The following is a 25,626-nucleotide window of genomic DNA, read 5'->3' as shown; positions in this document are numbered from 1 at the left end:
CGGGTGAATCACCTGAGGTAAGGAACTCCAGATCAGCCTGGCCAACATGGTAAAACCCCATCTCTACTGAAAATACAAAAATTAGCCAGCTGTGGTGGCAGGCACCTGTATCTCAGCTACTTGGGAGGCTGAGGCAGGGGACTCGCTTGAATTGGGGAGGCACAGCTTGCAGTGAGCCAAAATCGCACCACTGCACTCCGGCCTGGCAGCCTGGGTGGCAAAGTGAGACTCTGTCTCAAAAAAATAAACCTAAAAAATCTTCCATTTACAAAGAACACTGATAGGGACACAGACAGTTTACAAAAACTACTTTATCTAAAAGTATTTAAACTTTAACCTGGGTGATACTGTCTGTTTAGATTTTTATTTTATTTTTTGAGACAAGGTCTTACTCTGTCACCCAGGCTGTGCAGTGGCATGATCACAGCTCACTGCAACCTCAACCTCCCAGGCTCAAGTGATCCTTCCACCTCAGCAACCTGAGTAGCTGGGACTACAGGCATGCACACCACCACACCTGGTTGATTTTTTATTTCTTGTAGAGACGTGGCTCGCATGTTGCCCAGGCTGGTCTTGAATTCCTGGACTTCAGTGATCCTCCTGCCTTGGCCTCCCAAAGTGTGGGGATTACAGGAATGAGCCACTGCATCCAGGCTGTATTTTTTTTAATATGTAAAAGTTATAGCTTTTAGTTATATAAAGTTATATATATCCTTTAAAGGTACATCCTATATCTTTATAGGATACAGTTTACATTTATTTGTCTTTAAAATAATATTTGCTCATTTCTGATTATAAATATAATACATGCTTATTGCAAAAATTTGGAAAAGTGCCAAGCATAATTAGAAGCTCCACCTTTCAGGAACACACAAACAACTTTTCTTATAAAGCTGAGATCATAGTATTTATACAGTGCTGTCTTTTGCTTATTATATCACGTACAGCTTATATTACACTCCACCAATCGTCTCAAGTGGTGGATGTGCAAGGCAATTTCCACAGTATTCTTTACTCCATACTAATGCTAACTTCCTTTTTTGTGTACTTCGTAACTACTTAACAGACAGTTGTGAACATATATGATTTATATCTATAAAATTGGAGACTGCTGGTCCATATCATGACTAAATAAGGAAAGACAGTGACAAGGTTTTATTGATACATACATTCATTCATTTGTTCTATTTAGAATGCTATGTCTTATTATCAATATGATGCATCTACTTTTACAGAAATATTCAAAAATAGTGTCATAAAAATATTGATTACCTATATTTTCAATTGTTTTAAACTCAAGTTTCTTTTTTGAGATGGGGTTTTGCTCTGTTACCCAGGCTGAAGTGCAGTGGCAAATCCTGACTCACTGTACCCTGGTCTCAAGGGATCCTCCTGCCTCAGCCTTGCAAGTAGCTAATGTACCACCATCCTAGCTAATTTCTGTATTTTTTGTAGAGACAGGATCTCACTAAGTCACCCAGACTGGTCTCAAACTCACTCTGGCCTCAAGCAATCCACCCTCCTCAGCCTCCCAAGACGCTGGATTACAGGCATGCATCATTGTACCTGGCCAGGTTGACTAGACACAAAATTCTACTGTGAAAAATGTGAAGTATTGAATGGGATCTATAGCCATACTGCCCTGAACATGTCCAATCTTGTCTAATTAGCGAGTGGACTGCTTCTTCAACGAGGGCAGTATACCTTAAATTATTGCGCTTTAGAGTAGAAAGATAAATATCAATACAAATTAATATATTAATTATGCTCCCTGTACTAAACAAACACTTTCACTCCCAACGACATACATATACCTTCCTTAACCTTGAATGTCTTCTTCCCAAGTACTATTTGATCGGCATCGGAAAATACTAAAAACTTACTGGACTGACACTTTTAGTCAATCATCAAAAAAACTACTAATCAGGATCTAACCAGAATTTTAAAATTATACGAGGGATCGAATTGTCCCTTACAAGCTCAAAACATTTGTCAAGATTCAACAGATTCAGAGAGATTTCACAAAAACAAATTCTATCTATATTGATACATCATTTCAACCTTTGTATAACAACACAATTTAAGGACACTTCGAGATTTGAAAAGTCGTATTTCTTAGTTTTCCAGTATACATAAGCAATAACAACGTAATATAACAATAACCATATTACAAAAAGCAGGTGCAAAAAAAAAAGTGAAGCTCTTAATTACCTGATGCCGTTTAAGCATGTCCAGTCCCAGAAGCATGTCCATGGGCTGTTCCTCAAGTATAGAGAAGGAACATGCCAAAAAATCTCCTTCAATCTGAACCTGAGCTAAAGCACATGAAGAGAAAAGGTTACTGTTAGGTACTTCAAAAGCCCAAGGCAAGCGCTGAAAATGTACTTGTCATTCTGTGTCTGGTTTACTGCAATCAATTAAGGCAAAGCATGCAAACAGGTAAGATCAATTTCAAAGCCAGCAAAGGCCAGGCATGGTGGCTCATGCCTGTAATCCCAGCACTTTGGGAGGACAAGGTAGACAGATCACCTGAGGTCAGGAGTTTGAGACCAGCCTGGCCAACACAGTGAAACCCTGTCTCTACTAAAAACATAAAAATTAGCCAGGTGTGGTCGTGCATGCCTATAATCCCAGTTACTTAAGAGGCTGAGGCAGGAGAACCGCTTGAACCTGGGAAGTGGAGGTTGCAGTGAGCTGAGACTGTGTCACTCCATTAGAGCCTCAAAACTCCCTCAAAGTTTTGCCCAGGGAGAGCAAAACTCCATTTCAAAAAATAAAAAAAAAAAAAAAAGGATGCGCATAGTGGCTCATGCCTGTAATCCCAGCACTCTTTGGGAGGCCGAGGCTGTCGGATCACGAGGTCAGGAGTCTGAGACCAGCCTGACCAACATGGTGAAACCCCATCTCTACTAAAAATACAAAAATCAGCTGGGTGTGGTGGTGGGTGCCAATAATCCCAGCTACTTAGAAGGCTGAGGCAGGAGAATCGCTTGAACCCAGGAGGTGGAGGTTGCAGTGAGTCAAGACTGGGTCATCTCAGAAGAAAAAAAAAAAAGTCAACGAAGGCTTAATAATAGATTTTTAAATATTTGCTAATCTGGCTAGTAATTTTGTATTTTCCTGATTAACAATGAGGTTAAGCAAATTTTCTGTTTTTTGTTTTTGTTTTTTTTAAGACAAAGCCTTGCTCTGCCATCCAGGCTGGAGTGCAGTGGCACCATCTCAGCTCACTGCAACCTCCTCCTCCAGGGTTCAGGAGAGATTTCCCTGCCTTGGTCTCCCAAGTAGCTGAGTTTACAGATACCTACCAGCATCTCCAGCTAATTTTTGTATTTTTAGTAGAGACAGGGGTTCACCATGTTGGCCAGGGTGGTCTTGAACTCCTGACCTCAAGAGATCTGCTCACTTTGGCCTCCCAAAGTGCTGGGATTACAGGCATGAGCCACTGTGCCTGGCAGAAAATTTTCGTATATTTATTAACCATCTGGATTTCCTCAAGTGTCATAAGTGTTTATGTAAAAACAAAAAACATTTTTTTGAGATGGAGTCTCACTCCTGTCGCCCAGGCTGGAGTACAGTGGCATGATCTGATCTCACTGCAACCTCTGCCTCCCAGGCTCAAGAATTTATCATGCCTCAGTCTCCAGAGTAGTTGGGACTACAGGTGTGCACCACAATGCTCAACTCATTTTTGTATTCTTAGTAGAAATGGAGTACTGCCATGTTGGCCAGGTTGGTTTCGAGCTATGGCACCCGGCGATTTCTGTAAATTTTATTTATTTATTTATTTTTATTTAGTGGCACAGTCTCCCTGGAGTGCAGTGGCATGATCTCGGCTCACTGCAATCTCCACCTCCTGGGTTTAAGCAATTCTCTTGCCTCCTGAGTAGCTGGGATTACAGGCGCCCACCACCACACCTGGCAAATTTTTTTTATCTTTAGTAGACACAGGGTTTCACCATTGTCAGGATGGTCTCGATCTCCTGACCTCATGATCCTTCTGCCTTGGCCTCCCAAAGTGCTGGGATTACAGGTGTGAGCTACTGTGCCCGGCCTCTGTAAAGTTTTATATTGTCTGAGTTGCAAGATATACACACGAGTCTATATTCTGAATATGAATCTTTTATTAGTTGTATGTGTTCCTAAAGTTCTTTCCTAATTTGTGTTTGTTCACTTTGTGATGTCTTTTAACAGGAAGTTCTTTTAATTACTGCTTTTTTTCCCACCCTGAGACAGTCTCACTCTGTCACCCAGGCTGGAGTGCAGTGGCACGATCTCAGCTCACCGCAACCTCTACCTCCGGGTTCAAGTGATTCTCCTGTTTCAGCCCCCAAAGTAGCTGGGATTACAGGTGTGCGCCACCATGCACGACTAATTTTTGTATTTTTAGTAAAGACAGGGTTTTTACCATGTTGGCCAGGCTAGTCTTGAACTCCTGACCTCAGGTGATCTGCCCACCTCAGCCTCCCAAAGTGCTGGGATTACAGGTGTGAGACACCAAGTCCAGCCATTTTTAAAAAATAGAGACAAAGTCAGGCCGAGCATGGTGGCTCAAGCCTGTAATCCCAGCACTTTGGGAGGCCGAGGCGGGTGGATCACAAGGTCAAGAGATCAAGACCATCCTGGTCAATATGGTGAAACCCCGTCTCTACTAAAAATACAAAAAAATTAGCTGGGCATGGTAGCACGTGCCTGTAATCCCAGCTACTCAGGAGGCTGAGGCAGGAGAATTGCCTGAACCCAGGAGGCGGAGGTTGCGGTGAGCCGAGATCACGCCATTGCACTCCAGCCTGGGTAACAAGAGCGAAACTCTGTCTCAAAAAAAAAAAAAAAAAAAAAAATAGAGACAAAGTCTTACTACATTGCCCAAGCTGGTCTCAAACTCCTGACTCAAGTGATCTTCCCTCTTTGGCCTCCAAAAGTGCTAGAGTTACAAGTATGAGCCACTGTACCCAGCTCCGAAAAGTTCTTTAAAAAAAAAAAAAAAAAAAATCTTTTTTTTTTTTTTTTTGAGACAGAATATCGCTCTGTTGCCCAGGCTGGAGTCCTGTGGCATGATCTTGGCTCACTGCAACCTCTGCCTCCTGTGTTCAAGTGATTCTTTGATTCTCTACCTACACCTCCCAAGTAGCTGGGATTACAAGTGTGTGGCACCACACCCAGCTAATTTTTGTATTTTTAGTAGAGACAGGGATTCACCACCTTGGCCAGGCTGGTCTTGAACTCCTGACCTCAGGTGATCCACCCACCTTGGCCTCCCAAAGTGCTGGGATTACAGGCGTGAGGCGATGCACCCAGCCAAAAACTTTCTTTTTGTAGAGACTGGGTCTTGCCATATTGACCAGGCTAGTCTCAAAGTTCTGGCCTCAGGCAGTCATCCTGTCTTGGCCTCCCAAAGTGCTGGGATTACAGGAGTAAGCCACCACACCCAGCAGATGAAAAGTGGCTGAATATATGGAATCACTTCCTTCCTTTTTTTTTTTTTTGGAGATGGAGTTTCGCTCTTGTTACCCAGGCTGGAGTGCAATGGTGCGATCTCGGCTCACTGCAACCTCCGCCTCCTGGGTTCAGGCAATTCTCCTGCCTCAGCCTCCTGAGTAGCTGGGATTACAGGCACGCGCCACCATGCCCAGCTAATTTTTGTATTTTTAGTAGAGACGGGGTTTCACCATGTTGACCAGGATGGTCTCGATCTCTTGACCTCGTGATCCACCCGCCTCGGCCTCCCAAAGTGCTGGGATTACAGGCTTGAGCCACCGCGCCCGGCCTCACTTCCTTCCTATTTTTAAAGAACTCCTTCCCTACACAGATATTGTGTATTTTTTTTTCTAAAATCTGTAATTTTCCTTTCCACATCTAGGTTTTGGGTTTGTTTGTTTGTTTTTTGACAGGGTCTGCTATGTTGCCCAGGCTGGTCTGAACTCCTAGGCTCAAGCAATCCCCCCACCCCACAACTAGGTCTTTAATCTATCATGAATTTGCTTTTGTGTGGTGTGGATAGGGGTCCAATTTCTAATATATTTCTCCCCATGGATACCTCTTGTCCCAGCAACATTTCCTAAAACTTTCTAAGACTCCCTCTCATTTATCAAGGTTCATATAATCACGAATTTGTTTCTACTAATATCTTCTAGACAGTCCTTTGATATCTAGAAGGCGATGTTATTCTAGAGTATTTTGCCCATTCTCACAATACAAGGCCCATGCTGAACTTAAAATGAGCACATCCAGTCTCATGAAAAACTACCAGGATTTTGATGGCATCTCAATGGCTCTGTGGATGAATGTGGGAGAACTGCCACCCCCAACATACTGAGTCTTCTGATCCATGACAAAGCTTCCCTTTTATTTAGATTTCCCCTACTGCTATAAGGGTTTCTTCGTGATGATCGTAGCTATGGTTGTAAAATTCACAAGGTTGGACACAGAACTTGGTACTTATTTTGTCTCTTCCTATTATCGTCTCACTTAAAGCTGTAAGAAATCTGAGAACTCAGCCCCTGAAGCAACCAGTTTGTGATATTTCTGCCTAACTCTCAGTCCTACTGTGTTTAGGAAAGTATGAGAATAAGGTAGTTTATCCTTATCCTACGCAAATCAGTAAGAGAAGCACAAAGACCCTAATAAACAGACATACATATTTCAAAAAAAGAAAGAGCCAATGCATAGAAAAACTATTATTTGCAATGAAAGAAAAGTAACTTACAATAAGAAACCACCTTTTTATTTGTAAAAAATTTATTGCTCTATCACCCAGGCTCAAGTACACTGGCCTGATCTTGGCTCACTACAACCTTTGCCTCTCAGGTTCAAGTGATCCTCTCACCTCAGCCTCCTGAGTAGCTGGGACTACAGGCGCACTTCATGATGACCACCTAATTTTTTTTTTTTTTTGAGACAGACTTTCCTTTTTGTTGCCAGGCTGGAGTGCAATGACATGATCTCGGCTCACCACAACCTCCACCTCCCAGGTTCAAGTGATTCTCCTGCCTCAGCCTCCCCAGTAGCTGGGATTACAGGGATGCACCACCAAGCCTAGCTAATTTTGTATTTTTAGTAGAGATGGGGTTTCTCCACGTTTGTCAGGCTGGTCTCAAACTCCCGACCTCAGGTGATCCGCCCACCTCTGCCTCCCAAAGTGCTGGGATTACAGGCATGAGCCACTGCACCTGGCCTTTTTTTTTGTATTTTTAGTAGAGATGGGGTTTCACTTATGTTGCCCCGGCTGGTCTCAAACTCCTGAGCTCAAGTAATCCGCTCACCTCAGCCTCTCAAAGTGCTGGGATTTCAGGCATGAGCCACCACACCCGGCCTTATTTGTAAATTTAAGAGGGAAAACTAATATTGCTAACAGTATAGGACATTAATATGAATATTCATTCAGTGTGGATAAACTGGATTGGTACAAGTTAGCAATATATCAAGAACCCTAAAGCATCCATAACTTTGATTCAGCAATTTCACTTATAAGAATCTTTACTAGGGGAAAAAAATCAAGATGTACAGAAAACTATACTGCCATGTTGTAACAGGAAACATAACCAGCCAGGTGTGGGGGCTGGGCTCACACCTGTAATCCCAACACTTTGGTTGACTGAGTCACGTAGATCGCTTTGAGCTCGAGAGTTCAGAGACCAGCCTGCGCAACATGATGAAACCCTATCTCTACTAAAAATATAAAAATTAGCTGGGTGTGGTAGCAGGCACCTGTAATCCCAACTATTTGGGAGGCTGAGGCAGAATTGCTTGAACCTGGTAGGCAGAGGTTGCAGTGAGCCGAGACTGTGCCACTGCACTCCAGCGTGGGTAAGAGAGCAAGATTCTGTCTCAAAAAAGAAACATAATCCAAAAGCTGACCCTTAAACCTGAAACAGAATGCTATATATTTATTCATTTATTTAAATAATGCTTATGAAATTTATAGTGACATTGGAAAAACGTTATTTCAATTTTTCTTAGTGCAGAATATGAAATTTTAAACATGAAATAATAACCTTTTATAAGAAAAAAATGCACAGAAAAATGACCAGAAGGAGATATACTCAAACGCTATTGGTGGTTGATTCTTACTATAGCAATTTAAGGGATTTTTTTCCTTCATCTTACATTTCTACACTTTTAAAGTTCTCCATAATAAGCATCTATTAAACGGATAATGAAAGAAAACAAAAACAACAATTCTGATTAGAGACAAAGGACTTGATACATGCATTATTTACATTTCTATATTTACTCCTAAAACATTACAAAAAAGGCTTTTGGGTTTTGTCTAAGGCATAATTTTTTTTTTTTTTTTGAGATGGAGTTTTGCTCTTGTTGCCCAGCCTGCAGTGAAATGGCATGATCTTGGCTTACTGCAACCTCCACCTCCCATGTTTAAGCAATTCTCCTGCCTCAGCCTCCTAAGTAGCTGGGATTACAGGCACTCACCACCATGCCTAGCTAATTTTTTGTATTTTTAGTAGAGACAGGATTTCACCACATTGGCAAGGCTGATCTCAAACTCCTGACCTCAGGTGATCCACCCACCTCAGCATCCCAAAGTACTGGGATTATAGGCATAAGCCATCATGCCCAGCTCTAAGGCATAAATTTTTAAGGCGAAATATAATGGAAGAGACCACAGAAACAAAACTTTTGAGCTAAAAATCAGGTAACAGTGAGGAAAACTGAGCAGCAGCCCAACTGATATCACAGAACTCCTATGGGGCATAGGAACTAGTCACAAATACCTCTGCAGGTAGGAGGAGAGATGGGCCCAAAGCAGCAAGCCTGGTGGGAAGGCTGCAGAGGCACAGTTAGCCCCTGGAGTGTCCCTCCTGCACTCTGCTCAGCCAGGTGACCCTTCACCCCAGCAGCAGACTAGAGGCTTATTTTCTAGAGAGGGTGAAACAGAGGCACTCTTAACAGAGCCGATCATGGAGGGAGACAGGGACAGAACAAGTACCTGACTCAAAACTGGGTGGAGGGGGAAAATATATGAAATCCAACTGAGATGCCAGCCTTTTTCTCCCTGCCCACCCCACATGAAGGCCACAAGAGCCATGGCTGCCTACCCAAGTCATTTTCCAAATAAGCTTTTTGGTGGCCCACTCTTTTTTTTGAGACAAGGTCTTGCTGTCGCCCAAGCTGGAATGCTTTAGTAGGAACACAACTCACTCAGCTTCTATCTCCCTGGCTCAAGCAATACTCCTGCCTCGGCCTCTCAAGCAGCTGGGACTATCGGCACTTGCTACCACACCCAACTATTAAAAAAAATTTTTTTATAGAGATGAGTTTTCCCTATGTTGCCCAAGCTGGTCTCAAACTCCTGGCCTCAACCCATTGTCCCACATAAGCCTCCTAAAGCACTGAGATCGTAGGTGTGAGCCACCACACCCAGCCAGTGACCCACTCTTAGATGTGAACAGATTTCAAGGATCACAAGACACTTATGAAAACCATCTAGCGCAGGGCGCGGTGGCTCAAGCCTGTAATCCCAGCACTTTGGGAGGCCGAGGCGGGTGGATCACGAGGTCGAGAGATCGAGACCATCCTGGTCAACATGGTGAAACCCCGTCTCTACTAAAAGTGCAAAAAATTAGCTGGGCATGGTGGCACGTGCCTGTAATCCCAGCTACTCAGGAGGCTGAGGCAGGAGAATTGCCTGAGCCCAGGAGGCGGAGGTTGTGGTGAGCCGAGATCGCGCCATTGCACTCCAGCCTGGGTAACAAGGGCGAAACTCCGTCTCAAAAAAAAAAAAGAAAACCATCTAAAGTAAAATATAAATAAATACAAAGTGCAACACAAAGGTTGGAAGACAAAGTTGAAGAAATCCCACAGAAAAACAAAAGAGAAGAAAACTAGAAGATAAGTTCAGGATAGATTATCCTATCTGAATAACTGACATTCCAGAGGGTACAAAATCATAGTCAAAATAATTCAGAGCAAGTCCCCAGAACTGAAGGATGTGAGCTTCTAGAATGAAAAGGTTACCAAGTGCCTAGTACAGTATATGAGAAGAGATCCACACCCAAGTATGTCATTGTGAAAGTTCAAAACACTGCAGTCAAAGGGAAGATTTACAAGCTTCAAAAAAGGAAAACAAGGCCAGGTATGGTGGCTCACACCTGTAATCCCAGCACTTTGGGAGGCCTGGCGGGTGGATCACTTGAGGCCAGGAGTTTGAAAGAGATCATCCTGGTCAATATGGTAAAACCCTGTCTCTAGTAAGAATACAAAAATTAGCTGGGCATGATGGTACATGCCTATGATCCCAGCTACTCAGGGAGGCTGAGGCAGGAGAATCACTTGAACGCGGGAGGTGGAGGTTGTGAGTTGAAATTGTGTTTCTGCACTCCAGCCTGGGCAACAGAAAAGGCTATCTCGAAAAAAAGAAAAAGCTTTCACATAAAGGATCAGGAATCAGAATAGCATCTAGCCTCACTATAGCAACACTGACAGTGAAAAGGTTAAGGGACAATGTCTCAAAATTGTGAAGGAAAATGATTTCCAACCTAGGCAGACAAGTAGAATGTATAGAGAAAAAAGATATGTCTGATACTTAGTCTTAATTTACTCCCATGCACATCTTCTAAGGATGTTACTGGAAGATACACTCCAAAAAACTGAGGAGCAGATAAAAAAGAGGAAGACAAGGGATTCAGGTAATCGAACACAGGAGAGAAGAGAAAGGAGTCTGCAGGACTCAGTCAAGTTAAATTCCAAAACAACAGCTCTGAAGCTGGCCTGAAACTGCCAGTCCAGGCTCAAGAAGTGTCTTTGATAGGATGAAATGTACAGACTATCCAATGTGCTTGAATCTATTTAAAGGAGATTTACATAATTAGGAAATGTCTGGGATGAATTCCATGCAAGAAACCAAGTGAGAAAAATAGGACAATTATTAATTTTAAGATAAAATAATACTGGCCATGAAAGAAAAAAAAAAATACTAGCTATTCAATTAGATGGCTCAGCTCTCAAAAACATTTACACAGTCATATGAGTAAACAGTAAAATAAACATGCCATTTAGAAATATGGAGGTAAGCATCAAAACAAATCAGCTAAAATAATGGGATTATCTTTTCAGGAAATACAAATGTAGAGGAGACTAGTTTTTTTGGAACCAGCAGAAACACATAACTTTGACAGAACACAGGATTTAAAACATCTAGAAATTAAGCTTGCTGGCTCAGACATACCTACACAAAAGAAATTTAAAATAGCAACAACAAAATAAGAACAACAAAAAGCCCTCTAAAAACTTGAAAATCTACTACCCTACCTACAAAGAGCCTACAGAAAGACAGCAAGCCCCAGTGCCTTTTGCTCACCTAGATGTACCCTTCCAATAATCTTCTGGGTGCCCACTCCTTTGGCAATCCCTGCCCACCGACGGTCCACCAGTCTCATTATATTACACCTTTCTGCACAAGCTTGGCTCATAATAGTCATCTGGGCACCTGCAAGGGTAGAGAAACATCAGACAATAAAAACAAAATCCACATTTGTGAGAATACAGCACTAATTAATAACAAGGTGAAAGCAAGTATACCCCGAGGCTTTTGTCTCTATAAAATCATTTCTACCTAGCAAGTGTCTTGCCCCACTTAATTCAACTTTCAGTTCCACTCTGTAATCTGAAACACTGTGTGAAATTTGACATTGAGGGAAAGAATATTCTGTAGCGATGTAATAATTAAAAGACATTTTAAAACTTTACCAGTAGAAAGCAATGATGACCCGTGTCTATAGATGGTAATGCTAAGTTAAGCAGCACTTTGCAATTTTTACCAAGCATCTCTAGGCTTCAAGTGATTCTCCTGCCTCAGCCTCTTGAGTAGCTAGGATCACAGGCTTGGGCCACCATATCCAGCTAATTTTTGTATTTTTTTTTTTTTTTTTTTTTTGAGACGGAGTTTCGCTCTTGTTGCCCAGGCTGGAGTGCAATGGCACGATCTCAGCTCACTGCAACCTCCGCCTCCTGGGTTCAGGCAATTCTCCTGCCTCAGCCTCCTGAGTAGCTGGGATTACAGGCACGCACCACCATGCCCAGCTAATTTTTTGTATTTTTAGTAGAGACGGGGTTTCACCATGTTGACCAGGTTGGTCTCGATCTCTCGACCTTGTGATCCACCCGCCTCGGCCTCCCAAAGTGCTGGGATTACAGGCTTGAGCCACCGCGCTCGGCTTAATTTTTGTATTTTTAGTAGAGACAGGGTTTCACTATGTTGGCCAGCCTGGTCTCAAACTCCATACCTCAAGTGATTCACCCACCTCAGCTTCCCAAAATGTTGAGATTACAGATGTGAGCCACAGTGCCTGGCCCTAGCAAGTTGTTTTTATAACAAACTTTGGGCTAGGTGTAGTGGCTCCCGCCTGTAATCATCCTTTAGGAGGTGAAGACAGGAGGATCACCTGAGCCAAGGAGTGGGAAACCAGCCTGGGCAACATAGTAAGATCCCATCTCACTATGTAAGCAAGTAAGTGCATTATCTACTATTTCACCTGTTCAAAAAGTAAAATTAAAAACAAAAAAAAAACCCACATTGGGACACTGCAGTCTACTATTTATAAATACATCATGCAGTCTCCCAAAAAGTTAGAAGTGGACTTCCATACTCTGCTCCAAGAATTAGACCCTCTTCCCTTTAAATATGAGGGCACTTAGGATATTTCTATGTCAAAGCCAACAGGCATAAAACTCTTGCTCCTCAACTAATTCCCACTTTGGATTTCTCTGTCTTTGCCAATGGGATTATTTTCTCGCAGCCATAAAACCTGAGCATTGTTCACTTAGACTCTTCTCCTAGTCTTCTTTCTTTTCTCTAGCCTGTAAATAAGGTCTATGCAATTTATAATATTTCTGATGCTCTTTCTTCTTCTTCCTTTTTTTTTTTTTTGAGATGGAGTTTTGCTCTTGTTGCCCAGGCTGGAGTGCAATAGTGCAATCTCAGCTCATTGCAACCTTTCCACCTCCCAGGTTTAAGCAATTCTCCTGCCTCAGCCTCCCAAGAAGCTGGAATTACAGGCATGGGCCACAATGCCCAGCTAATTTTTGTATTTTTAGTAGAGATGGGGCCTCACCATGTTGGCCAGGCTGGTTTTGAACTCCTGACCTCAGGTGATCCACCTGCCTTGGCCTCCCAAAGTGCTGGGATTACAGGCATGAGCCACGCCGCCTGTCCTGATGCTTTCTTCTAACCATACTAATCAGCCTAGCTCACACTGCCATTCCCTTGCAAGAGGACAATTTTTCTGGCTTCCAAACCACTCTGTGGACGCATAATTTAAAGCAAGGAAATTGTTCTGACCCTTAGGGGTACAGAATTCTCCAGATCTGTCTACCTTTAGTTTTCCTAAAATATCACTTTTTTTTTGGAGACAGAGTCTTGCTCTGTTCCCCAGGCTGGAAGTACAGTGGCACAATCTCAGCTCATTGCAACCTCTGCCTCCTGGGTTCAAGAAAATCTCCTGCCTTAGCCTCCCAAGTAGCTGGGATTACAGGTGTACCACCACCATGCCTGTAAACATGGTGAAACCTCCATCTCTACTAAAAATACAAAAAATAATTTTGTATTTTTAGTAGAGATGGAGGTTTCACCATGTTGGCCAGGCCTTGAACTCCTGATCTCAAGCAATCTGCCTGCCTTGGCCTCCCAAAGTGCTGGGATTACAGGTTTGAGTCACTGTCCTGGGCCAATATTACCATTTTCAAATCACTTACTTCTTTATCTGCTTAAAAGTCCTCAACGATTTTCACTCCTTATGAGATTAGTTTCAAATTGCCATCACTATGGCTTCAGATCCCACCCCATCCTGGTCCCATCGTTTCCTTCCGGTCTTACATTCTAACTACTCCAAATCCTCTGCTTCAGCAGGAGGAATGTGCTCCCTTTGCCACTCACTTATTTTGACTCTCCTGTAAAATGCTCTATCTCCTGCTTTCAGTTTTGCTGAATTCCACCAATGCTTCAAGGTCCAGTTCAAGACCCACTTCCTGCCCAACTGACTGCTCCTTTGCAATGACCTTGCCTCTCACTCAGTTCCAAAACTACCTGCTCATATTACTCACAGGTACCCTACACTTTATAAGCAATAAAAGTTCTTGGCATTTGAGAAAGGTTAGATTCAAGAAGGCCCAGAAATAACAAAGGAAACAGGAATTTGGAAAGGCAGTTCTCTCTTTTCTTCCTCCTTTTTCACTTTAGTCTACAAAGGCAAGTTATTAAAGCAACCCAGATAAGAAGGGCTCCTTTCACTGCTCTCCTACATTTTCCAATGCCTCAGCTCAAATGCCGTCTTTGGGGAAGACTCTCCTGAGTACCTTGGTCAGAGTGAGAATGTGGTCTCTATTGCCATCCAACATTCACCAGATATTTGCACAGTGGTTAAGATTTCTGACATCAGACAGGCGCGGTAGCTCATGCCTGTAATCCCAACACTTTGGGAGGCCGAGGCAGGTGGATCACGAGGTCAAGAGATCGAGACCAGGCCGGGCGCGGTGGCTCAAGCCTGTAATCCCAGCACTTTGGGAGGCTGAGGCGGGTGGATCACGAGGTCAAGAGATCGAGACCATCCTGGTCAACATGGTGAAACCTCATCTCTACTAAAGATACAAAAAATTGCCATTGCACTCCAGCCTGGGTAACAAGAGCGAAACTCCGTCTCAAAAAAAAAAAAAAAAAAAAAAAGATACAAAAAACTAGCTGGGCATGGTGGCACATGCCTGCAATCCCAGCTACTCAGGAGGCTGAGGCAGGAGAACTGCTTGAACCCAGGAGGCGGAGGTTGCGGTGAGCCGAGATCGCGCCATTGCACTCCAGCCTGGGTAACAAGAGTGAAACTCTGTCTCAAAAAAAAAAAAGATTTCTGACATCAAGGGGACCTGGGGCTGAATCCAAAGTCCACCACTCACAAACTCTATACCTGGAAGACTAAGCTTCCTTATGTGTAAAATACAGAGTAGAGAGTGTGATCTCTCTCTATATAAGTTTCCTTTTGGGTAAAATAGGAATTACAGAACAAAGTACATAGAGATGTTCTGAGGATGAAATAAAACCAAGTAAGATGATTATATTAAGCACCTAGCATGGTGCTTGGCACACAATAAGGAATCAATACACATTGAGTATTATACTAGTGTCTCCTATGTATTTCTCTCTCACACAGGAGCCCTTTGACAGTCACCAAGTCATATCACCAAGCACACAGTACAAGGCCCTACACACAGCACTCAACAGACATTTTTTAAACTGAATAATCAGTAGATTTACTTCTCTCAGGAATATCTGTATCTCAAGATACAAACTCCTTTTTTTTTTCCTGAGGAAGGGTCTCACGTGCCCAGGCTGGGGCACAGTGGCACGATTACAGCTCACTGCAACTCTGATCTCCTCAGCTACCATAGGGTCAGCTGATCCTCCCACCTTAGCCTCCCTAGTGGCTGGGACTAATTTTTGTATTTTTTTGTAGAGGTGAAGTTTCACCATGTTGCCTATGCTGGTCTCAAACTCCTGGACTCAAGCAATTCGTCCATCTCACCCTCCCAAAATGCTGGACTTAAAGGCATGAGCCACCACACCCAGCCTCAAGGTACAAACTTTTAATGACAGTTGATGCCAGGAGTTCCCAATCAGCCTGCACAACACAGGGGAACCCTGTCTTCACAAATGTTTAAAAATTGGCGGGGTGCAGTGACTTGCACCTATAATCCCAGCACTCTGGGAGCCTAGGTAGGTGGATCATGAGGTCAGGAGATCAAGGCCATCCTGGCTAACACAGTGAAACCCCATCTCTACCAAAAACACAAAAAATTAGCTGGGCATGGTGGCACATGCCTATAGTCCCAGCTACTCGAGAGGCTGAGACAGGAGAATCGCATGAACCCGGGAGGCGGAGGTTGCAGTGAGCCGACATTGTGCCACTGCACTCCAGCCTAGGCAACAGAGCAAGAATCTGTCTTAAAAAAAACAAAAGTCAATAAATCAGCCAGGTGTGGTAGCATGCGCCTGTAGTTCCATCTACTTGGGAGGCTGAGAATGGAGGATCAGTTGAGCCCAGGAGTTGGAGGCTGAAGTGAGGTGATCACACCACTGCACTCTAGCCTGGATGACTGAGACTCTGTCTCTTCCAAAAAAAAAAAAAAAAAAAAAACCCGGACGCAGTGGCTCGCGCCTGTAATCCTAGCACTTTGAGGTGGGTGGATCACTTGAAGTCAGGAGTTCAAGACCAGCCTGGCCATCATGGTGAAACTCCACCTTTAAAAAAAAAAAAAAAAAAAAGGAAGAATGATAAAGAAAGAAACCTAATACCAACAAAATGCCCAGCAAGTGAAACAGTAAGTGTCAGGCTGTATAGCCATCTGGGTAAGGTGCAGTGGCTCACACCTGTAACCCAAGCATTTGGGAGGCTGAGGCGGGTGGATCATGTGAGGTCAGGAGTTCGAGACCAGTCTGACCAACATGGTGAAACCCCATCTCTACTAAAGATATAAAAATTAGCCAGGCATGGTGGTGGGCACTTATAATCTCAGCTACTAGGGAGCAGAGGAAGACTCTGTCTCCAAAAACAAAAAACAAAACAAAACAAAAACTACAGCCATCTGAACAGATGCTTGAGCCTCCCCTTATCCCTGTCAGGTAAGGATGTCGGAAGGGAGACCAAGAAACAAAAGAAAGAGACATCACCTGAGTCAACAAAGGCTTTCACAGGATGTCCGTTCACTTTGCAGTTAATATAAAGCATCACTACTTGACCAAAACTTTCTGGAGCCTCTTCCATAGCTATTGTCATGTTTTCTTCAATGTTCTGTTGCCTGTAACAGACCAAGACCAGGGACACTGAAAGCATTAATTCCATGAAGAGAAATCAGTTTCAAAGTCACAATATTAAAACACAGATCTGTACATCTTTTGTCTCAACCACAACAGATGAGTTATAGAAAAACGGGTGCTCTAGGCTACCAAGAGATCATTTCCTAAGAGGCAGTAAGATAAACAGCTGGCAGAAAATGGAAAGGCAGGCCGGGTGTGGTGGCTCACACCTGTAACCCCAGCACTTTGGGAGGCTGAGGCAGGCAGATCACCTGAGATCGGGAGTTTGAGACCAGCTTGACCAACATGGAGAAACACTGTCTCTACTAAAAATACAAAATTAGCTGGGCGTGGTGGCATATGCCTGTAATACCAGCTACCTGGGAGTCTGAGGCAGGAGAATCACTTGAACCTGGGAGGTGGAGGTTGCAGTGAGCCAAGATTGTGCCATTACACTCCAGCGTGGGCAACAAGAGGGAAATTCCGTCTCAAAGAAAAAAGGAGAAAAATAAAAAAGAAAGAGGAAAAAAAATTTAAAGGCATAAAAATTATCCTCTGTAAAGCACTGAGCTGCCTTTATAAGCAAGCTGCCTCCTTTATAAGAAACTGGAGAGCAAGGGTCACAACTCCCTTTATCTGGCAGCCTGCTAGAATTTCGGGAATGTTCCAATATTAACTGAGGATTTACTGGGTACCTGAATACATTTCCTAAGCCCAGTACATTACAGAAAGTTTGCACACAGAACACACGGAGATTTCAACTACTTGTGCTGCACCTGCTACTTCATCTCCAGGACTGGGTTTTCTAATCTGTAAAGTGAGGCTAATAATTGCTACCTAGGTTGCCAAGGGGTACAAAGCATCTAGTATACAGTGCTCACATAACAGCTTATGCTACAAAAAATTGCATCTATTGCTTAAAATTACATGTGGTTCATAGTTCATTTAATCCATGAAATAATTTGTTTAAAAAATCAACATGCTGGCCGAGCATGGTGGCTCACGCCTATTAATCCCACCACTCAGGAAACTGAGGCAGAAGAATCACTTGAACCTGGGAGGTGAAGGTTGCAGCAAGCCGAGATCATACCACTGCACTCTGGCCTGGGCATCAGAGGGAGACGCTGTCTCAAAATAAATAAAAAATAAATAAACATGCCAGGTGCAGTGGCTCACAACTGTAGTTCCAGCACTTTGGAAGGCCAAGGTGGGCCAATCCTTGAGCTCAGGAGTTTCAGACTAGCCTGGACAAAATGGTGAAACTCCATCTCTCTCCACCAAAAGAAAGGAAAAAAAAAAATCAACACAAATCTAATTCTTACATGACAAAAGCACACAAAAGGGAGTTCTTGCTTATGCCAACATTTTGTGTTCATTCCCAATTTGTACCTATTCCCTTAGAGCAGCATGAATCAATCTCCTTTTAAAAACATTCTCAGCCAGGCACGGTGGCTCATGTCTGTAATCTCAACACTTCGGGAGGCGGAGACAGGCGGATCACAAGGTTAGGAATTCAAGACAAGCCTGGCCAATATGGTGAAACCCCATCTCTACTAAAAATACAAAAATCAGACAGGCATGGTGGCATATGCCTACAGTCCTCAGCTACTTAGGAGGCTGAGGCAGAAGAATTGCTTGAACCGAACCATGAGGCAGAGATCACGCCATGGCACTCCAGCCCGGTGACAGAGCAAGACTCCATCTCAAAAAAAAAAAAAAGGCTGGCGCGGTGGCTCAAGCCTGTAATCCCAGCACTTTGGGAGGCCAAGGCGGGTAGATCACGAGGTCAAGAGATCGGGACCATCCTGGTCAACATGGTGAAACCCCGTCTCTACTAAAAATACAAAAAACTAGCTGGGCGTGGTGGCGCGTGCTTGTAATCCCAGCTACTTAGGAGGCTGAGGCAGGAGAATCGCCTGAGCCCAGGAGGCGGAGGTTGCGGTGAGCCGACATCGCGCCATTGCACTCCAGCCTGGGTAACAAGAGCGAAACTCCGTCTCAAAAAAAAAAAAGAAAGAAAGAAAAAAAAATTATCCAATACTACCAACATTAATGGAAACTAGGTCAGTGGCTGGGCAACTTACCTGAAGACTGAGACACTAACAACAGGGTCTAAGATTTGGGGTAAACTACACTAAATCTACAGTTGGTATATCATAGCCTGCTGTTTAGGCACAAAAATTATGGAAACCCCACCGTGATATCATGCATGTACATATTATCCTATTGTCTATGGCTGCTTTCACATGGCAGTAGCAGAGTTAAACACGAGCTACACAGACTGTATGGTCTGCAAAGACTGAAATATTTACTATCTGCCCATTCACAGAAAGTCCACTATGGCCAGGCACAGTGGCTCACACCTTCCAGCACTTTAAGAGGCCAAGGCAGGAGGATCACTTGAGGCCAGGAGTTTAAGACCAGCCTGGGCAACACAGTGAGACCTTATCCCTAAAATTAGCTGATGTTGTAGCACATGCCTGTAGTCCCAGCTATTCAGGAGACTGAGGCAAGAAGATTGCTTGGGCCTAGGATGCTGAGGCTGTAGTTAGCTATGACGGCACCACTGCACTCCAGCCTGGGCGACAGAGCAAGACACTGTCTTCTTTTTTTTTTTTTTTTTTTTTTTTCCTGTTTTACAGGGCTGACCCTGAAACAAACAAAAAATAAATCTCGGGCCAAGTGTGGTGGCACACTCCCGTAATCCCAGCACTCTGGGAGCTGGGCAGATCACGAGCCCAGTACTTCAAGACCAGACCGGGCAATATGGCAAAAGCTTGTCTCTGCAAAATACAAGAAAAATCACCCAGGCATGGTGGTGCACCAGTAGTCCCAGTTACTTGGAAGGCTGCGGTGGGAGGATCACCTAAGCTCAAGAAGTTGAGGCTGTAATGAGCCATGATTGTGCTACTGCACTCCAGCCTAAATGTTGGAGGCCCCATCTCAAAACAAATAAACATGCCAGGCACGGTGGCTCACGCCTGTAATACCAACACTTTGAGAGGCCGAGGTAGGCAGACCATGAGGTCAAGAGATTGAGACCGTCCTGGCCAAAATGGTGAAACCCCATCTCGCTAAAATACAAAAACTTAGCTGGGTGTGGTGGTGTGCACCTGTAGTCCCAGCTACTTGGGAGGCTGATGTAGCAGAACTGCTTGAACCTGGGAGGCAGAGGTTGCAGTGAGCTGAGATGGCACCACTGCACTCCAGTCTGGTGACAGAAAGATATTCCATCTCAAAAAAGTTAAAAATTTTTTTAAAAAAGTAAGGAAGAGCTAGGCACAGTGGCTCACACCTACAATCCCAGCACTTTGGGAGGCCAGGGTGCGTAGATTTCGTGAGCCCAGGAGTTCAAGACCAGCTTGGGCAACATGATGAAATCCTGTCTCTACACAAAAAACACAAAAATTAGCTGGGTATGGTGGCAGACACCTGTGTTCCCAGCTATTTGGGAGACTAAAGTGAGAAGAACACCTCAGTCTGGGGGAAGACCAGGCTTCAATGAGCTGTGATTGCACCACTGCACTCTAGCCTGTGTGACACAGTAAGACCTTGTCTCAAAATAAATATATAAATAAAATAATAAAAGAATAAGAAGTAGGCTGGGCATGGTGGCTCACGCCTGTAATCCAAGCACTTTGGAGGCCAAGGCAGGAGAATCACCTGAGGTCAGGAGTTAAAGACCAGCCTGACCAACATGGTGAAACCCCGTCTTTAAAAAAAAATAAAAAGAAAAAGAAAAGAAAAAAAAGAAAAAACAAAAACGAATAAGAAGTTTAAAAAGGCATGATTTGAGGGCCAGGCGCAGTGGCTCATGCCTGTAATCCCAGCACTTTGGAAGGCTGAGGCAGGTGGATCACGAGGTCAGCCGTTTGAGACCAGCCTAGCCAGGATGGCAAAATCTCATTTCTACTAAAAATACAAAAAAATTAGGCCAGGCATAGTGGCTCATGACTGTAATCCCAGCACTTTGGGAGGCTGAGGCGGGCAGATCACGAGGTCAACAGATCGAGACCATCCTGGCCAACATGGTGAAACCCCATCTCTATTAAAAATACAAAAATTAGCTGGCCATGGTGGTGTGTGCCTGTAGTCCCAGCTACTCGGGAGGCTGAGGTAGGAGAATAGCTTGAACCTGGGAGGCAGAGGTTGCAGTGAGCCAAGATTGAGCCACTGCACTCCAGCCTGGCACCTGGTGACAGAGCGAGACTCTGTCTCAAAAACAAAAAACAAAAAAACAAAAAAAACAAAAAAAAAATTAGCTGGGCGTGGTGGCAGGTGCCTATAATCCCAGGTACTCAAGAGCAGAAGAATTGTTTGAACCCAGGAGGTAGAGGTTGCAGTGAGCCGAGATCACACCACTGCACTCCACCCTGGGTAACAGAGCGAGACTCTGCCTCATAAAAAAAAAAAAAAAAAAAAAAAAAAAAAAAAAAAAAAAAAGCATGATTTGATCTCTATTTTATGACCTTGTGATCCACCTGCCTTGGCCTCCCAAAGTGCTGGGATTACAGGCATGAGCAGCTGCCCCCAGCCAGCATGATTTGATTTCTAAGTCGATAGTGTAACATAATGACCAAGTTAGGCTTCATTTAAGTAACCAAAATGATGACACAGTCCCTGAAAGGCTAAGCAGTCTAAGAGTAGTAAGTATCATTGCTGTCATCTTCTTCTTAGTTATATTACGTTCTTCACAATTAGGAACAAAAACTGACTCAAGGAGGGAAAAACAGGTGTCCTTTTTTTCAGACAAAAGAATCTTGCTTGTGACTAGCAGTGTGACTGAGGCCGGAACAGCGTCACCATCCTTGCTTAGGCTCCCTGCCCGACAATTGTGATTCATCAGATTCGGGAGAAGAGCCCAAGCATCTGCATTTTTAAAATCTTCTCATGTGATTTTACTATAAGCCCAGGTGGGAACCACTGAATTCCAGAAACTGAGGGCTGGAAACATGTCCAGCATTCAGTTTATCCACTGAGGCCAGCACAAGAAGTGCAGCAGGAAAACAGACTTCGGACCACAAATGTTCCATCCTCGCAGAGCCCTCTCTAATCCAATCATGTTCAAGCCCTGGATTTAATCAGGACTTATACCACAAGTCTAAGGAAAGAGAGTCAAATCAGCCCATGTAATATGTAACCAGCCTTACGGTCTCACCAGATGGTGGCTTCTGCTCAGTCCAGGTCACTTATCTAGAGCTGTGTTATGATGCTCTGTCTGCCAATCAGGGAGTCTTCCTTACAGTTTTAGAACAGAAAGTTACTAAACTAAGAACTACATCTTTGTCATGCTGAATCAAAATGTGTAGTAAATGAAAGAGGAGGGAATAACATAAAAGACTGAGGTTACTATCTCAACTGCAAAACAGAGAAGCTACCTCCAAACAGATGCCCAACTAATGCCAGATAACCTGCAGTTTGGGAAATCTAGAATCGAGTCTTATTCTTTAGACGAACAACAGGTCATTACCTTATGTCTTCTTCTATCTTGGCCTGAGCTTCAAGGTCAAAGGGATCAGCAGAAAACAGACGAATCCTTTCTTGCTCTCTCCGGGCTCGGTCCTGCTGCTGCTCCACCAGGACTCTAGAAAATTTCTCTACAAAAATAAGGCGGAAAAATCTTAAGTATCACTAGATTTTCAGTATTTATCAGTACTTTTCCACACTAAACAATTTCTCAAACTACAACTTTAAGAGATGCAGAGAGGATGCCTAAAACTTATTTGAAATGAGCAATTACATTTACTTTCTATTCTCTGAGTCAAGGCTATTTCATCATTTAAGTTCAGTGTAAAGAAAGCATTTGTGGCTGGGTGTGGTGGCTCATGCCTATAATCTGGACACTTTGGGAGTCTGAGGTGGGAGGACTGTTTGAGCCTAGGAGTTTGAGATCAGCCTGGGCAATGCAACAAGATCTTGTCTCTACGAAAAGTATAAAAATTAGCCAGGCATGGTGGTGTGTGCCTGTAGTCCCAGCTACTGTCAGGTGAGGGGGTTCGAAGGTGGGAGGATAGCTTGAGCCCAGAAGGTCGAGGCTACAGTGAGCTGTGATTATATCACACATTCCAGCCTGGGTGACGGAGTGAGGTTCTGTCTTAAAAAATAAAAAATTAAGCCGGGTGCAGTGGCTCACGCCTGTAATCCCAGCACTTTGGGAGGCCGAGGCGGGTGGATAACGAGGTCAAGAGATCGAGGCCATCCTGGTCAACATAGTGAAACCTCATCTCTACTAAAAATACAAAAAATTAGCTGGGCACGGTGGCACGTGCCTGTAGTCCCAGCTACTTGGGAGGCTGAGGCAGGAGAATTGCCTGACCCAGGAGGCGGAGGTTGCAGTGAGCCAAGATCACACCATTGCACTCCAGCCTGGGTAACAAGAGTGAAACTCTGTCTCAAAATAAGAGAAAAAATAAAAATAAATTAAAAAATAATAAATAAAATAAAAAATTATTTGCAAAAATCTTTTATAAGAAGTTATCTATCATACTGTTTCTACTCAGAGGTAGCAACTTTCCAATTTAAATCAATGGGGAATGACTATCCATGTGGCAGATAAATGTCTCCACTCCTCTCCTCCCCTCCCCATTGTCCTCATTATCCTATTACCTAGAAACAAAACAGTGCATTATTTATTTATTTATTTATTTTTGAGACGGAGTTTCGCTCTTGTTACCCAGGCTGGAGTGCAACGACGCGATCTCGGCTCACTGCAACCTCCGCCTCCTGGGTTCAGGCAATTCTCCTGCCTCAGCCTCCTGAGTAGCTGGGATTACAGGCACGCGCCACCATGCCCAGCGAATTTTTTTGTATTTTTAGTAGAGACAGGGTTTCACCGTGTTGACCAGGATGGTCTCGATCTCTTGACCTTGTGATCCGCCCGCCTCGGCCTCCCAAAGTGCTGGGATTTAGGCTTGAGCCACGACGCCCTGCCCAACAGAGCATTATTTAATCCCCTTTTCCTCTTCTAGTTTCATTTCCTTTATAATATGCCCTGCCTTAAGCCAGACGAATTAAGTATAAACTATTGTTAGTCTACCTATATTTTGTGTGTTCTGAAAAGCTGAAATACTAAAAGAAAAAAAAGAATAGGGAGGAAATTTAATAGAGAAAACACTGCTTGCTACAAGATGTGTGTTACAAGAATCTATTCTGCAATTTCTTAAATGGTGGTACACTTAAGTGTGCAAATTTAAATGCCCCATCACACGGTCTTTGGTAATTAGATATGCTGACATAAGAAATTAAAAGAAATTATAACAACAGTTATCTGAACTACTAATACACACAGTACAGATGAATCTAAAAAACAGTGAGTGAAAGAAGCCTAAATCAAAGGGCAGACATGCTACAATTCCAAATACATGGAATTTAAAAACAGGCAAAACTAAACTGTTAGATTATCAAAATAGTAGTAACCTATAAGGAGAGGAAACTGACTAGAATGGAACACCATAGAACTTTCTAGAGGGAGAGAAATGTCCTGTGTCTTGATTGGGGTTAAAGGAGTTTGCCAAAACTCAAGGAATTGTATATTTAAAATCTGTGTACTTCTCTGTAAGGTAAAGATTGCCAATTTAACAACAGTCAATTGAGGAATGAGTCATTAAGTGTCTGTTATGTTTTTAAACTTAACCCAATTTAACTCGTAAACCCAAGAGTAAAATGAGAGAAATTTACAGAGAAAACTCAATTCATAAAGATGACTAAAAGTTGGCTGGGTGTGACAGCTCATGCCTGTAATCCCAGCACTTTGGGAGGCTAAGGCAGGCAGACTGCTTGAGCCTAGAAGTTTGAGACCAGGCTGGACAACATGGCAAAACTCCATCTCTACAAAAAATAACCTGGAGTGGACTGAGGTTATGGGGGTTCCATTTTGTCATACAGGGCACTAAACCTGTTTCTTGTAACTTAAAAAAAAAAAAAAAAAAAAATGCCAACTGGCATCAGCTGGCTTGTTGGTGCTCTCTTTAAATGAAGATCTAACTAAACAAGTTGTGTGCTGCCAAAAACAGTGAGGAAAACAAAAAGTAAACTGAGGGGGGTGGCCTAGATGGATTTCACTCCTATAGCTCTATTGCTATTTCCAATTAACTCAGCCTTTGATTTCAGCACTAATTTACCTCTCACAGAGAACAAACTGGTATGTTCAATAAATCATGTGACACAGTATTGCTGCAGTCTCTTCACGTTTGTTATGACACATCTTTTTCACCTCAGGCCAGCCTATCAGTCTTCCAAATTTATAAGCTTACCAAGGTCTCCACTGAGCAGAGCTTCTGCCAAGGGTGGATTGCGTTCCTTCAGCAAGGACAGCTCATGCGGGTTGGCCAGCAACATATCTCGGAGCAAGGCTGGATTGTCCAAGCCCTGAGGAGATGAAGTGATTTCTCCAGGAGATGAGTGGGACTGCTGTGTTCCTGGTGGCTGGCGCGGCCGGGTACTTGATGTGCCAGGCACAGCTATACTACTGAAATCTATGCGGGGTAAGTCTGTGGGGGAAAATCAATTCAGTTTACTCAAATGACTCTATAAAAACAAGCACTTGAAGGAAAAAGCAGAACACTTGCTCATACATGGTATTTGACAGCAGCAGCAGGTTAACTGTAGACTTCACCCTTGTTCTTTCTCATGCTGACCCTGACTATAAAGACTGCAGGCGGGCCGGGCGCAGTGGCTCATGCCTGTAATCCCAGCATTTTGAGAGGCCGAGGCGGGTGGATCACGAGGTCAAGAAATCGAGACCATCCTGGTAAACATGGTGAAACCCCGTCTCTACTTAAAAAATACAAAAAATTAGCTGGGCTTGGTGGCGCGTGCCTGTAATCCCA

At 43.5% G+C, this 25,626-nt stretch overlaps 1 protein-coding gene across 2 annotated transcripts in view; it reads right to left on the bottom strand.

The window, feature by feature from the left end:
* Positions 1–25,626, bottom strand: part of DDI2 (DNA damage inducible 1 homolog 2) — a 59,758-nt gene that overhangs the window by 19,453 nt on the left and 14,679 nt on the right. For both annotated transcript variants that reach the window (XM_039474534.2, XM_039474536.2), the window contains exons 3-7: positions 25,051–25,287; positions 22,269–22,395; positions 16,673–16,800; positions 11,318–11,446; positions 2,212–2,315 (exon numbers count right to left, since the gene is read on the bottom strand). In XM_039474534.2, the coding sequence (XP_039330468.2) occupies positions 2,212–2,315; positions 11,318–11,446; positions 16,673–16,800; positions 22,269–22,395; positions 25,051–25,287 (725 nt within the window). The remainder of the gene's footprint in view (positions 1–2,211; positions 2,316–11,317; positions 11,447–16,672; positions 16,801–22,268; positions 22,396–25,050; positions 25,288–25,626) is intronic.

The sequence above is a fragment of the Saimiri boliviensis genome, chromosome 11 (assembly GCF_048565385.1).
Source record: "Saimiri boliviensis isolate mSaiBol1 chromosome 11, mSaiBol1.pri, whole genome shotgun sequence".
Classification (NCBI taxonomy): Eukaryota; Metazoa; Chordata; class Mammalia; order Primates; family Cebidae; genus Saimiri; species Saimiri boliviensis.
The sequence above is the reverse complement of the archived record's forward strand: the minus strand, read 5'-3'. Positions and strand labels throughout refer to the sequence as shown.